Source organism: Coregonus lavaretus, assembly GCF_964263955.1.
Source record: "Coregonus lavaretus genome assembly, contig: HAP1_SCAFFOLD_1138, whole genome shotgun sequence".
Lineage (NCBI taxonomy): Eukaryota > Metazoa > Chordata > Actinopteri > Salmoniformes > Salmonidae > Coregonus > Coregonus lavaretus.
The window spans coordinates 23,479-38,715 of NW_028156382.1; the positions used below are offsets into that span (position 1 = coordinate 23,479).

Here is a 15,237-nt window from a genome sequence, read left to right on the forward strand (position 1 = left end):
TCTTGTAATAAATAATGTGGAGATTGAGCAAGTTGAGGTGACTAAACTGCTTGGAGTAACCCTGGATTGTAAACTGTTATGGTCAAAACATATTGATACAACAGTAGCTAAGATGGGGAGAAGTCTGTCCATAATAAAGCTCTGCTCTGCCTTCTTAACAACACTATCAACAAGGCAGGTCCTATAGGCTCTAGTTTTATCGCACCTGGACTACTGTTCAGTCGCGTAGTCAGGTGCCACAAAGAGGGACTTAGGAAAATTGCAATCGACTCAAAACAGGGCAGCACAGCTGGCCCTTTGATGTACACAGAGAGCAAACAATAATATGCATGTCAATCTCTCCTGGCTCAAAGTGGAGGAGAGATTGACTTCATCACTGCTTGTTTGTGAGAGGTGTTGACATGTTGAAAGCACCTAGCTGTCTATTTGAACGACTGGCACACAGCTCAGACACCCATGCATAACCCACAAGACATGCCACCAGAGGTCTCTTCACAGTCCCCAAGTCCAGAACAGACTATGGGAGGCGCACAGTACTACATAGAGCCATGACTACATGGAACTCTATTCCACATCAGGTAAATGATACAAGCAGTAGAATCAGATTTTAAAAAACAGATAAAAATACACCTTATGGAACAGCGGGGAATGTGAAGCAAAACAAACATAGACACAGACACACACACACACACACGATAACATACGCACTATACACACACGTACACATGGATTTAGTGTTGTAGATATGTGGTAGTGGAGTAGGGGCCTGAGGGCACTTAGTGTGCTGTGAAATCTGTAATGAATGTATTGTAATGTTTTTTAAATGTATAACTGCCTTAATTTTGCTGGACCCCAGGAAGAGTAGCTGCTGCCTTGGCAGCAGCTAATGGGGATCCATAATAAATACAAATGCAAATGTCTCCTATTAAAACTGTTTTAACCTTTGATGCAAGAGAGAAAGGACAAGAAAGTTGTCAAGACGACTAGCTTGATTAAGTCTCCTCCATGTATATCTCACTAGGTCGGGGTTTTTAGTCTCCAAATGTCCACTATTTCTAATGTGTCCATAATATCTGTGATTCCCTTAAGGGCACGTTGATGATAGTTCGTAGAGTGGTTCCCTTTACGGTCCATTGAGGTCCTTAATTGTAAGGGTTGGTGTGAGGTGTGGTGCAGGATAGACAGCAGGCAGTAGGCAGAGATGGTGAAACAAGGATCTTTACCGGTGGTCCCGAAACCAGGATAGAAAACACCGGACTCAACACGATAAAAGAAAGGTGGAGCAAATAAGTCTCCAAAAACAGGCTGACAGCCAAAATACGAAATATTACCTAAGACTGAAACAAATAACGAAACAGGGAGAGCACTTCTCAAGTACCTGTACATAGGTCTCCGATCAGACACTGATTAGTCCTGTAACACTTAACACTGTGTTATAGTCTCCCACCATTATGATTTGATCATTTGTTGCCTGTAAATTCAATAAATTGGTATAAATATTTTCAAAGAAGTATGGATCATCCTGATTTGGACCATATAGATTAATGAGCCAAATCTGTTTTTCATCCACTTTCTTATAAGCGTCCGGATTAGAGTCCCGCTCCTTGAAAGCGGCAGCTCTAGCCTTAAGCTCAGTGCGGATGTTGCCTGTAATCTGAGACACACACTGAGACACACACTGAGGCACACACAGAGGCACACACTGAGACACACACACACACATACATACTGAATCACACACACACACACACACACACACACACACACACACACACACACACACACACACACACACACACACACACACACTGAAACACACACACACTGAGACACACACACACTGAGACACATACTAAAACAGGAAAAGATCACCTCCGACCCCCTCACCTCTACATTGTAGTTCTGTATCCGTGGCCTCATACCCTGGTCTGCAGGCACAGGTGGTGGCAGGCTGACCGACCCACTGTCCATCCTCACCGCACAGCATGCTGGGAGGGCGTTCCAGCTCGCCCGGGGGCGTCACGGCGTTGTCCACACACACACCCTGAGCCCCCTCCACCAGGCCATGGGGAACCGTCTCAGGGAACCGGGAGAAGGAGCGCGTCAGGGGGGGGCACTTCTTAAAATATACCTGGAGACAGAATGGATAGGGTTAGAGAAGACTGGGTTACCTGGAGACAGAATGGATAGGGTTAGAGAAGACTGGGTTACCTGGAGACAGAATGGATAGGGTTAGAGAAGACTGGGTTACCTGGAGACAGAATGGATAGGGTTAGAGAAGACTGGGTTACCTGGAGACAGAATGGATAGGGTTAGAGAAGACTGGGTTACCTGGAGACAGAATGGATAGGGTTAGAGAAGACTGGGTTACCTGGAGACAGAATGGATAGGGTTAGAGAAGACTGGGTTACCTGGAGACAGAATGGATAGGGTTAGAGAAGACTGGGTTACCTGGAGACAGAATGGATAGGGTTAGAGAAGACTGGGTTACCTGGAGACAGAATGGATAGGGTTAGAGAAGACTGGGTTACCTGGAGACAGAATGGATAGGGTTAGAGAAGACTGGGTTACCTGGAGACAGAATGGATAGGGTTAGAGAAGACTGGGTTACCTGGAGACAGAATGGATAGGGTTAGAGAAGACTGGGTTACCTGGAGACAGAATGGATAGGGTTAGAGAAGACTGGGTTACCTGGAGACAGAATGGATAGGGTTAGAGAAGACTGGGTTACCTGGAGACAGAATGGATAGGGTTAGAGAAGACTGGGTTACCTGGAGACAGAATGGATAGGGTTAGAGAAGACTGGGTTACCTGGAGACAGAATGGATAGGGTTAGAGAAGACTGGGTTACCTGGAGACAGAATGGATAGGGTTAGAGAAGACTGGGTTACCTGGAGACAGAATGGATAGGGTTAGAGAAGACTGGGTTACCTGGAGACAGAATGGATAGGGTTAGAGAAGACTGGGTTACCTGGAGACAGAATGGATAGGGTTAGAGAAGACTGGGTTACCTGGAGACAGAATGGATAGGGTTAGAGAAGACTGGGTTACCTGGAGACAGAATGGATAGGGTTAGAGAAGACTGGGTTACCTGGAGACAGAATGGATAGGGTTAGAGAAGACTGGGTTACCTGGAGACAGAATGGATAGGGTTAGAGAAGACTGGGTTACCTGGAGACAGAATGGATAGGGTTAGAGAAGACTGGGTTACCTGGAGACAGAATGGATAGGGTTAGAGAAGACTGGGTTACCTGGAGACAGAATGGATAGGGTTAGAGAAGACTGGGTTACCTGGAGACAGAATGGATAGGGTTAGAGAAGACTGGGTTACCTGGAGACAGAATGGATAGGGTTAGAGAAGACTGGGTTACCTGGAGACAGAATGGATAGGGTTAGAGAAGACTGGGTTACCTGGAGACAGAATGGATAGGGTTAGAGAAGACTGGGTTACCTGGAGACAGAATGGATAGGGTTAGAGAAGACTGGGTTACCTGGAGACAGAATGGATAGGGTTAGAGAAGACTGGGTTACCTGGAGACAGAATGGATAGGGTTAGAGAAGACTGGGTTACCTGGAGACAGAATGGATAGGGTTAGAGAAGACTGGGTTACCTGGAGACAGAATGGATAGGGTTAGAGAAGACTGGGTTACCTGGAGACAGAATGGATAGGGTTAGAGAAGACTGGGAGCGGGTGTGTAGAGTCCGATTGAGTTGAAGCGTTAAGACTGCATTCTACATGATCAAATGTTACTTTAAAACTTACTTAAGACTAAGTAAAACTAGGTAACTAATGTTAACCTGTAAATGTAACTAAGTAACTTAAGAAGACCGTCCATACCCTGACAGCCAGTAAGTAAAACTAGGTAACTAATGTTAACCTGTAAATGTAACTAAGTAACTTAAGAAGACCGTCCATACCCTGTGACAGCCAGTAAGTAAAACTAGGTAACTATTGTTAACCTGTGAATGTAACTAAGTAACTTAAGAAGACCGTCCATACCCTGACAGCCAGTAAGTAAAACTAGGTAACTAATGTTAACCTGTAAATGTAACTAAGTAACTTAAGAAGACCGTCCATACCCTGTGACAGCCAGTAAGTAAAACTAGGTAACTATTGTTAACCTGTGAATGTAACTAAGTAACTTAAGAAGACCGTCCATACCCTGACAGCCAGTAAATAAAACTAGGTAACTAATGTTAACCTGTGAATGTAACTAAGTAACTTAAGAAGACGGTCCATACCCTGACAGCCAGCAGAGCCATACAGGCTCCCTGTGCTTGGAAGGCTAGGTACATGCCCCTTTTAGTTAATGGACCAATCCTGAGCGTCTTCACATTGGATTTCTTCTCTCCACCCCTTCGAAGCAGGAAGTCAGCTGCTACTGTGTCCACCTGAGGAGAGAGCGGGTTAGGGAGGATGTTAAAACCAAGAAGGTCATCTGGTGGGATCTTCCTGTAATGGTCCATAAGCAGACTAACAAGACCAGGGAAGGATTTTGGTTGGTTGTCAAAGTGACAAACTCCTCCCGTTGGTAGGTTTTCTCTGAATCTAAATACATTATCTAGTAGGGTTGGGCGGTAACCAGATTTTCATTCCGTCGTACAGTTTTCGTACCATACCGGAGTATACGGTATTACAGAATTTGCACACAATGGGTGTTATTTCTCAAATGTACATAAAAAACACATTTTTTTTTTGGGGGGGGGGGGGGGGGCGGGGACGCACAAAACAATTTTCGACAACAGGGATCTTGATTCAGGAGGGGATTGAATGTCTCTGCTGTAACCAAGAAGTTTGATCTCGACATCTAGCCACTTAGCTAGCAAGTTAGCAAACCAGATGCATAGATGGAGCCCTGAGCTGGAGCCCTGAGCTGGAGCCCTGAGCTGGAGCCCTGAGCTGGAGCCCTGAGATGGAGCCCTGACCTGGAGCCCTGACCTGGAGCCCTGAGCTGGAGCCCTGACCTGGAGCCCTGAGCTGGAGCCCTGAGATGGAGCCCTGAGCTGGAGCCCTGAGGTGGAGCCCTGAGATGGAGCCCTGAGCTGGAGCCCTGAGCTGGAGCCCTGAGATGGAGCCCTGAGATGGAGCCCTGAGATGGAGCCCTGACCTGGAGCCCTGAGCTGGAGCCCTGACCTGGAGCCCTGAGCTGGATATCATTTATTTGACACATCTTAGATTTCTTATATGTAGTTATACTTAATTTATAGTTATAAGCAGTGGCGTAGCAAGGCGGTATTGTGATATACCCCGGTATACGGTATATCTCCCAAGCCTACTAGCTGTCAATACAGTTTCTTCAGTAGCTGAACATATCCACATAGCCACGAAAGTGACAAATTGAGACATTTGCATATTTGTCAAAAATGACTTTATTTCAAAAGAGTGCTGTACGGCACTTTATGCAATCATATTGTTCTACACAGCTAGCGTAACTGGCCGTTTGGCTAGCGTAACTGGCCGTTTGGCTAGCGTAACTGGCCGTTTGGCTAGCGTAACTGGCCGTTTGGCTAGCGTAACTGGCCGTTTGGCTAGCGTAACTGGCCGTTTGGCTAGCGTAACTGGCCGTTTGGATTGGAAGCGTACCTTGGTATAGGGGTTCTCCATCCAGGCAGGGTGCGTGTTTTGGAAGCGTACCTTGGTATAGGGGTTCTCCATCCAGGCAGGGTGCGTGTTGGTAGCGTCGTCCGTGTCGGTCTGATAGTGGTACAGGTTAAATGTCTCTTTACAGGAGCGGTGGGAGTTATAGGGAAGAGACGAACACTCCATCATCGTAAACCTGTCAATACATTCATCAATGCATTAATCAATCAAATCAACAAGTCAATCAAATGCATTTATAAAGCCTTTTTACATCCGCAGTTGTGCTTTACATTTAAAAAAAGTGCTTTACCCAGCCTAAAACCACGAAGACCAAGCAAAGCAGAAGCACAGTTGTTAGGAAAAACTCCCTAGAAGACAGAAACCTACAGAGGAACCAGGCTCAAGAGGGAAAACTCTCTAGAAGGCAGGAACCTAGAGAGGAACCCAGCGCCTACAATCAATTAACCAATTGAAGTGAACATCTGTATAACCCCATTAGCCAATCAGCATGTCCGTACCTTATCTCTACGTAGAGCACGGAGGCGGTCCTTCGGGGGATCAGCCGGCTCCTAAGCCAATGAGAGGTGCTGCCGTCTCCAGGACACAGCTGATAGGTCCTCACACTGTTCCCCTCATCATCCTGACCACTCATCTCCTCCCACTGAGACGTCATATAATACAGGTTAGAGGGCAGGTGTGTGTTCAGTGTGTGCGTGTTGGCGTGTGTGTGCAGTGTAGGTGTGTGCTTGGTGTGTTCAGTGTGTATGTGTGTGTGTGTGTTCAGTGTGTGTGTGTGAGTGTTCAGTGTATGTGAGTGTTCAGTGTATGTGTGTGTGTGTGTGTGTGTGTGTGTGTGTGTGTGTGTGTGTGTACCTCAGGGTCTGTGTGTGTGTGTGTGTGTGTGTGTGTGTGTGTGTGTGTGTGTGTGTGTGTGTGTGTGTGTGTGTGTGTGTGTGTGTTCAGTGTGTATGAGTGTTCAGTGTGTGTGTGTGTGTGTGTGTGTGTGTGTGTGTGTACCTCAGGGTCTGTGTGTGTGTGTGTGTGTGTGTGTACCTCAGGGTCTGTGTGTGTGTGTGTGTGTGTGTGTGTGTACCTCAGGGTCTGTGTGTGTGTGTGTGTGTGTGTGTACCTCAGGGTCTGTGTGTGTGTGTGTGTGTGTGTGTGTACCTCAGGGTCTGTGTGGGGGTAGACGGTCCATCGTAGATCTGAAGTCTCTAGCTTAGTGTTCATCACCACGTCTGGAGGAGAGAGAGAGAGAGAGATGACTTAGAGAGATGACTTAGAGAGATGACTTAGAGAGAGAGAGAGAGAGATGACTTAGAGAGAGAGAGAGATGACTTAGAGAGAGAGAGAGAGATGACTTAGAGAGATGACTTAGAGAGATGACTTAGAGAGATGACTTAGAGAGATGACTTAGAGAGATGACTTAGAGAGATGACTTAGAGAGATGACTTAGAGAGATTGTAGGGTGCTATAGGGTGACATAGCAATGACATTACATTGACATATTGACCCTGAAATAGGGACACGTATGTTTCAGGAGTACATATATATTAGAATCAATATATGTAACAACAGGAGTACCAGTCAGAAGTTTGGACACACCTACTCATTCAAGGGTTTTTCTTTATTTTGACTATTTTCTACATTGTAGAATAATAGTGAAGACATCAAAACTATGAAATAACACATATGGAATCATGTAGTAACCAAAAACATGTTAAATAAATCAAAATATATTTTATATTTGAGATTCTTCAAATAGCCACCCTTTGCCTTGATGACAGCTTTGCACACTCTTGGCATTCTCTCAACCAGCTTCATGAGGTAGTCACCTGGAATGCATTTCAATTAACAGGTGTGCCTTCTTAAAAGTTAATTTGTGGAATTTCTTACCTTCTTAATGCGTTTGAGCCAATCAGTTGTGTTGTGACAAGGTAGGGGGGGTATACAGAAGATAGCCCTATTTGGTAAAAGACCAAGTCCATATCATGGCAACAACAGCTCAAATAAGCAAAGAGAAACGACAGTCCATCATTACTTTAAGACATGAAGGTCAGTCAATACGGAACATTTCAAGAACTTTGAACGTTTCTTCAAGTGCAGTCGCAAAAACCATCAAGCGCTATGATAAAACTGGCTCTCATGAGGACCGCCACAGGAAAGGAAGACCCAGAGTTACCTCTGCTGCAGAGGATAAGTTCATTAGAGTTAATTGCACCTCAGATTGCAGCCCAAATAAATGCTTCACAGAGTTCAAGTAACAGACACATCTCAACATCAACTGTTCAGAGAGGACTGTGTGAATCAGGCCTTCATGGTCGATTTGCTGCAAAGAAGCCACTACTAAAAGACACCAATAAGAAGAAGAGACTTGCTTGGGCCAAGAAACACGAGCAATGGACATTAGACCGGTGGAAATCTGTCCTTTGGTCTGATGAGTCCAAATTTGAGATTTTTGGTTCCAACCGCAGTGTCTTTGTGAGACGCAGAGTAGGTGAACGGATTATCTCCGCATGTGTGGTTCCCACAGCATTCTGCAGCGATACGCCATCCCATCTGGTTTGGGCTTAGTGGGACTATCATTTGTTTTTCAACAGGACAATGACCCAACACACCTCCAGGCTGTGTAAGGGCTATTTGACCAAGAAGGGGAGTGATAGAGTGCTGCATCAGATGACCTGGCCTCCACAATCCCCCGACCTCAACCCAATTGAGATGGTTTGGGATGAGTTGGGCCACAGAGTGAAGGAAAAGCAGCCAACAAGTGCTCAGCATATGTGGGAACTCCTTCAAGACTGTTGGAAAATCATTCCTCATGAAGCTGGTTGAGAGAATGCCAAGAGTGTGCAAAGCTGTCATCAAGGCAAAGGGTGGCTACTGAAGAATCTCAAATATAAAATATATTTTGATTTGTTTAACACTATTTTGGTTACTACATGATTCCATATGTGTTACTTAATAGTTGATGTCTTCATTATTATTCTACAATGTAGAAAATAGTAAAAACAAAGAAAAACCCTTGAATGAGTAGGTGTGTCCAGACTTTTGACTGGTACTGTATATACATACAGTATATCCTTATATGATTCATAAAGATCCTTTTTTTTGAGTACATGCAAGAGTAACACACACACACACACACACACACACAACACACACACACACACACACACACACACACACACAACAACAACAACAACAACACACACCTGTCTGTGGGAGTCATGAGGAGGACAGAGAAATAAACCTTTTCAATTCAATTCAAGGGCATTATGGGAAACATATGTTAACATTGCCAAAGCAAGTGAAGTAGATAATAAACAAAAGTGAAATAAACAATAAATATTAACAGTAAACATTACACTCAGAAGTTCCAAAAGAATAAAGACATTTCAAATGTCATATTATGTCTATATATACAGTGTTGTGGTCCTCTGTAGCTCAGCTGGTAGAGCATGGCGCTTGTAACGCCAGGGTAGTGGGTTCGATCCCCGGGACCACCCATACGTAAAAATGTATGCACACATGACTGTAAGTCGCTTTGGATAAAAGCGTCTGCTAAATGGCATATTATTATTATTATTATTATTATTATTATTATTATTATTATTATTATAGGGGGTATAGTTATTATTATTATATTATATTATATTATTGTAACGATGTGCAAATAGTTCAAGTATGAATGGGAAAATCAACATAAATATGAGTTGTATTTACAATGGTATTTGTTCTTCACTGGTTGCCCTTTTCTTGTGGCAACAGGTCACAAATCTTGCTGCTGTGATGGCACACTGTGGTATTTCACCCAGTAGATAAGGGAGTTTATAAAAAAATTGGATTTGTTTTTGAATTCTCTCTCTCATGCACACACACACACACACACACACACACACACACACACACACACACACACACACACACACACACACACACACACACACACACACACACACACACACACACACACACACACACACACACACACACACACACACACACACACACACACACACACACACACACACACACACACACACACACACACACACACACACACACACACACACACACACACACACACACACCGTGTTTCCCTGTGTTAAATGAGAGAACATCTCCCTCACATTTTTCCGGATCATTCCTGCTCTGCTAAGGAGCGGAACGCTTTCCTACCACACTGTAATTACACACACACACACACACACACCAAAACACACACACACACACACACACACCAAAACACACACACACACCAAAACACAGAGAGAGAAAGAGGAGAGAGAGAAAGAGGAGAGAGAGAGAGAGAGAGAGAGAGAGAGAGAGAGAGAGAGAGCAGACGGGTAGATGAGCTGAATTTTTCAGCATGTTTTTACAAAAATATAGATTTAGAGTTAGATAAACTTGTTTTTTTTGGCAAGGACCTATACAGGATGCTACCCTCCACAACATAACCTTCACTCCAAACAGGCAGGGACCTATACAGGATACTACCCTCCACAACATAACCTTCACTCCAAACAGGCAGGGACCTATACAGGATGCTACCCTCCACAACATAACCTTCACTCCAAACAGGCAGGGACCTATACAGGATACTACCCTCCACAACATAACCTTCACTCCAAACAGGCAGGGACCTATACAGGATGCTACCCTCCACAACATAACCTTCACTCCAAACAGGCAGGGACCTATACAGGATGCTACCCTCCACAGCATAACCTTCACTCCAAACAGGCAGGGACCTATACAGGATGCTACCCTCCACAACATAACCTTCACTACAAATCAAAACTCCAAACCTACGATCTGATTCGACAGAATTACCTGGAAGGATTCTTACTACCAAAGATTCTTATTCCCAAACTATACAGCAAATGCTCTGGCAAACAAACAGAACCCTGAAAACACCATCCAACCTGGAACTGAGTGAGTCATGTTTAGTCTGAAGCTACTTTTAAAGCCAAGAAGAAAGAAAAATACATTACAATTATATATTTCACTTTATAAGGCTTGAATGCTAAGTTAAGGCTACCAAGCTTGCTAGGACAGAACATATCTGACTGCAAATTCAATTCGTACTGAGGTGTGAAGTGAGAGGTGTCAAAGCCCTTGAGCCCAACAATGGCAGGAGAGTTTCACAGTCTTACCCCCCCATGTCATTACAATATACCCTCTGGATTACATTTACATTTACATTTTAGTCATTTAGCAGACGCTCTTATCCAGAGCGACTTACAGTTAGTGAATACATCTTTTTTTTTTATACTGGCCCCCCGTGGGAATCGAACCCACAACCTATCAACTGAGCTACATCCCTGCCGGCCATTCCCTCCCCTACCCTGGACGACGCTGGGCCAATTGTGCGCCGCCCATGAGTCTCCCAGTCGCGGCCGGCTACGACAGAGCCTGGATTCGAACCAGGATCTCTAGTGGCACAGTTAGCACTGCGATGCAGAGCCTTAGACCACTGCACCACTCGGGAGTCTATACAAAAGAAAAAAAATGACAAGGCACTAAAAGAGTACAAAAGGAAAATCAAGAGACACTTTTTGCTGACTATTGTAAAAATGTGAACATAAGCAACTTAATCTTCCACACAGGACTCTGAGTCAGCCAATGTCAACCTGTACAAGTCTGGAGCAGTAATGGTCCAGGGCAACCCCAAACAGTTTCAGATGGACTTTCACATAATCAAAGAAATAGCTCAGCAGGAGAAGCTCTCTCTTGAGAAAGATACCCCCACCCCGAGCGTGTCAGACCAGACCTCTTCATTAAATAACCCCACAGAGCAACCCCAAGCAGAAAGTCAACTTCCCAGCACAGAGTACTACTCCCTCATTGAAATGAAGGATAAATTCACCCAGCTGGAGGTAAGGCAGGTGGAGCTGGAACAGCAGGTGAACACACTCCAGTCAGCACAGACCCAGACAACAGTCCAGCACAACAACACCCCCTTAACTAGACCTGGAGAGCTGCAGGTAGAGAGAGACATGTCTGCACTCTGGACTGTGGTGAGACAACATCAACAGGAGAAAGAGCAGGAGAAGAACAGAGCACTAGAGGAGAGGATCAGAGTGCTGGAGGAGAAGGTGAGAACGATGACGGGTGACAGAGAACAACCCATTAGAGAGCTGGCCACCCCCGCAGAGAAGCCAGCAGAACAGCCCACCCTAGACCCTGACCATAGCCTCGACACCACAGCAGGACAGACAAATGAAGAACCCCAAGCCCAGGGGATCCCACCCCCTCTGAGAACCCCCCCCCCCCCCCCATCAGCCACCCTGATAGCCCTCCTGATGACCCCCCCACACCCACTGAGGACATACACAAGCAACAGATTGTACTCCTTATGGACTCAAACGAGAAATATATACAAGAAAATAATATTTTCCCCAAACACACAGTGTCTAAACTCTGGTGTCCAAACACCCAGCGCGCCCTAGACCTTCTGTCTGAGGACCGACTAGGATCACCCAGCCACATAATAATACACACAGGCACAAACGACCTGAGACCACAGCAGGAAAGGGTGGCCACAGCACTCAAGGGAGTGATAGAAAAAGGATTCTACTTTCCCCAACGCACAAGTGGTTATCTCCACACTGCTACCAATACGCAAGTATTTCCTGTAACTGTGCCTCAAAACCAAATGTCTACCTGGCCCACCACTCCACCCTGGACTGGAACAGCCTTTATGACCAGGTCCACCTATACAAGGCAGCAGTGCCCACCTTCACCCGGACCCTAAAGGATATCGCCCTCAACCGCAGCCCCAACACCTCCCACAGGAGCAACAGATCAACAGACACCCCGCCCAGACCAGCGAGACACTCTCCCAGACCTGCTACCCCCCCCAAGGACATACACATAGAGGACCCCCGCCGAGAGGACCTACATCCAGACCACAGCACCACCAGCCACATCCACACCCCATATAGGCCCCCTCAGGTCAGACCTATGCCCCTCCTGCCCACCCCAAGCCCCCCACTCCCACAAAGAGGGCCTCAACATGAAAGTCACACATACGCCCAGGCAGTGAGCAGGCAAACAGGCCCAACCCCCACTCTTACACTAGCCCAAGCCAATGGCATGTACCAGATGCTCAGCAGGCTCTGCTCACAATTACTGGCCTGAGGCCAAACCACACAACCAACAACATTAGACACTTTATGGAACACAAAGCCTTCACTATCTCATCCTGGAATATCCAAGGCCTGAGGTCATCTGCCTTTGGCCTAAAGAGCAGGAACCTGGACTTCACCAAAGAAATTACAAATACAGACATTGTCATCCTACAAGAAACATGGTATAGAGGAGACGGACCCACTGGTTGCCCTCTAAATTACAGAGAGCTGGTAGTCCCATCCACCAAACTACCAGGTGTGAAACAGGGAAGGGACTCAGGGTATGCTAATTGTACACGCTGGGTTTGTACATAGTCAATGGTAGTGTTCGAGGGGACTCCTATGGTAGGTACACCTATAGCTCATCTCTTGGCAGTAGTACTGTAGACTACTTTATCACTGACCTCAACCCAGAGTCTCTCAGAGCGTTCACAGTCAGCCCACTGACACCCCTATCAGATCATGGCAAAATCACAGTCTACTTGAACAGAGCAATACTCAATCATGAGGCATCAAAGCCAAAGGAACTGAATAATATTAAGAAATGCTATAGTTGGAAGGAAAGTAGTGTCGAAACCTACCAGAAAACAATTAGGCAACAACAAATTCAATCCATTCTAGACAACTTCCTGGACAAAAGGTTTCACTGTAATAGTTGAAAACATAAACAGTATATTTGACCTCTCAGCTTCCCTATCAAATCTAAAAATGTCAAGCAGACAACCTAAGAAAAGTAACAACAGTGACAAATGGTTTGATGAAGAATGCAAAAACCTAAGAAAGAAATTGAGAAACCTATCCAACCAAAAACATAGAGACCCAGAAAACCTGAGCCTACGCCTTCACTATGGTGAATCACTAAAACAATACAGAAATACACTACGGAGAAAGAAGGAACAGCATGTCAGAAATCAACTCAATGTAATTGAAGAATCCATAGACTCTAACCACTTCTGGGAAAATTGGAAAACACTAAATAAACAACAACACAAATAGTTATCTATCCAAAACGGAGATGTATGGGTAAACCACTTCTCCAATCTTTCTGGCTCTATAACAAAGAACAAACAGCAAAAACATATACATGATCAAATACAAATCAACTATTAAAGACTTCCAGAACCCACTGGATTCTCCAATTACATGGAATGAACTGCAGGACAAAATACAAACCCTCCAACCCAAAAAGGCCTGTGGTGTTGATGGTATCCTCAATGAAATGATAAAATATACAGAACACAAATTCCAATTGGCTATACTTAAACTCTTTAACATCATCCTTAGCTCTGGCATCTTCCCCAATATTTGGAACCAAGGACTGATCACCCCAATCCACAAAAGTGGAGACAAATAAACAAACGAAAACATAGAATTTGACATACCAATTAGGATCTGGCTAAAAATACTTGAATCAGTTATAGAACCCCATTGCCCTTTATGGTTGTGAGGTCTGGGGTCTGCTCACCAACCAAGAATTCACAAAATGGGACAAACGAATTGAGACTCTGCATGCAGAATTCTGCAAAAATATCCTCTGTGTACAACGTAAAACACCAAATCATGCATGCAGAGCAGAATCAGGCCGATACCCGCTAATTATCAAACTCCAGAAAAGAGACAATACATTTTACAACCACCTAAAAGGAAGCGATTCCCAAACCTTCCATAACAAAGCCATCACCTACAGAGAGATGAACCTGGAGAAGAGTCCCCTAAGCAAGCTGGTCCTGGGGCTCTGTTCACAAACACAAACCGACCCCACAGAGCCCCAGGACAGCATCACAATTAGACCCAACCAAATCATGAGAAAACAAAAATATAATTACTTGACACATTGGAAAGAATCAGAGCAAACTGGAATGCTATCTGGCCCTAAACAGAGAGTACACAGTGGCAGAATACCTGACCACTGTGACTGACCCAAAATTAAGGAAATCTTTGACTATGTACAGACTCAGTGAGCATAGCCTTGCTATAGAGAAAGGCCGCCGTATGCCAACCTGGCACTCAAGAGAAGACAGGCTATGTTCACACTGCCCACAAAATGAGGTGGAAACTTAGCTGCACTTCCTAACCTCCTGCCAAATGTATGACCATATTAGAGACACATATTTCCCTCAGATTACACAGACCCACAAAGAATTAAACAACAAACCCAATTCTGATAAACTGCCATTTCTTTTGAGTGAAAAACCACAGTGTGCCATCACAGCAGCAAGATTTGTGACCTGTTGCCACAAGAAAAGGGCAACCAGTGAAGAACAAACACCATTGTAAATACAACCCATATTTATGTTTATTTATTTTCCCTTTTGTACTTTAACTATTTGCACATCATTACAAGACTGTATACAGTGAGGGAAAAAAGTATTTGATCCCCTGCTGATTTTGTACGTTTGCCCACTGACAAAGAAATGATCAGTCTATAATTTTAATGGTAGGTTTATTTGAACAGTGAGAGACAGAATAACAACAAAAAAATCCAGAAAAACGCATGTAAAAAATGTTATAAATTGATTTGC

The 15,237-nt window shown here is 44.7% G+C and overlaps 1 protein-coding gene across 1 annotated transcript in view; it reads right to left on the reverse strand.

Moving 5' to 3' along the window:
- Positions 1-1,887: 1,887 nt before the first annotated feature.
- The window catches only part of LOC311126420 (ephrin type-B receptor 4b-like), a gene marked incomplete at its 3' end in the record, with an annotated part of 28,192 nt that continues 14,842 nt past the window's right edge, over positions 1,888-15,237 (reverse strand). The window contains exons 2-6 of the mRNA XM_084200423.1: positions 6,750-6,820; positions 6,101-6,243; positions 5,637-5,778; positions 4,244-4,393; positions 1,888-2,131 (exon numbers count right to left, since the gene is read on the reverse strand). Coding sequence (XP_084056549.1) covers positions 1,888-2,131; positions 4,244-4,393; positions 5,637-5,778; positions 6,101-6,243; positions 6,750-6,820 — 750 coding nt within the window. The remainder of the gene's footprint in view (positions 2,132-4,243; positions 4,394-5,636; positions 5,779-6,100; positions 6,244-6,749; positions 6,821-15,237) is intronic.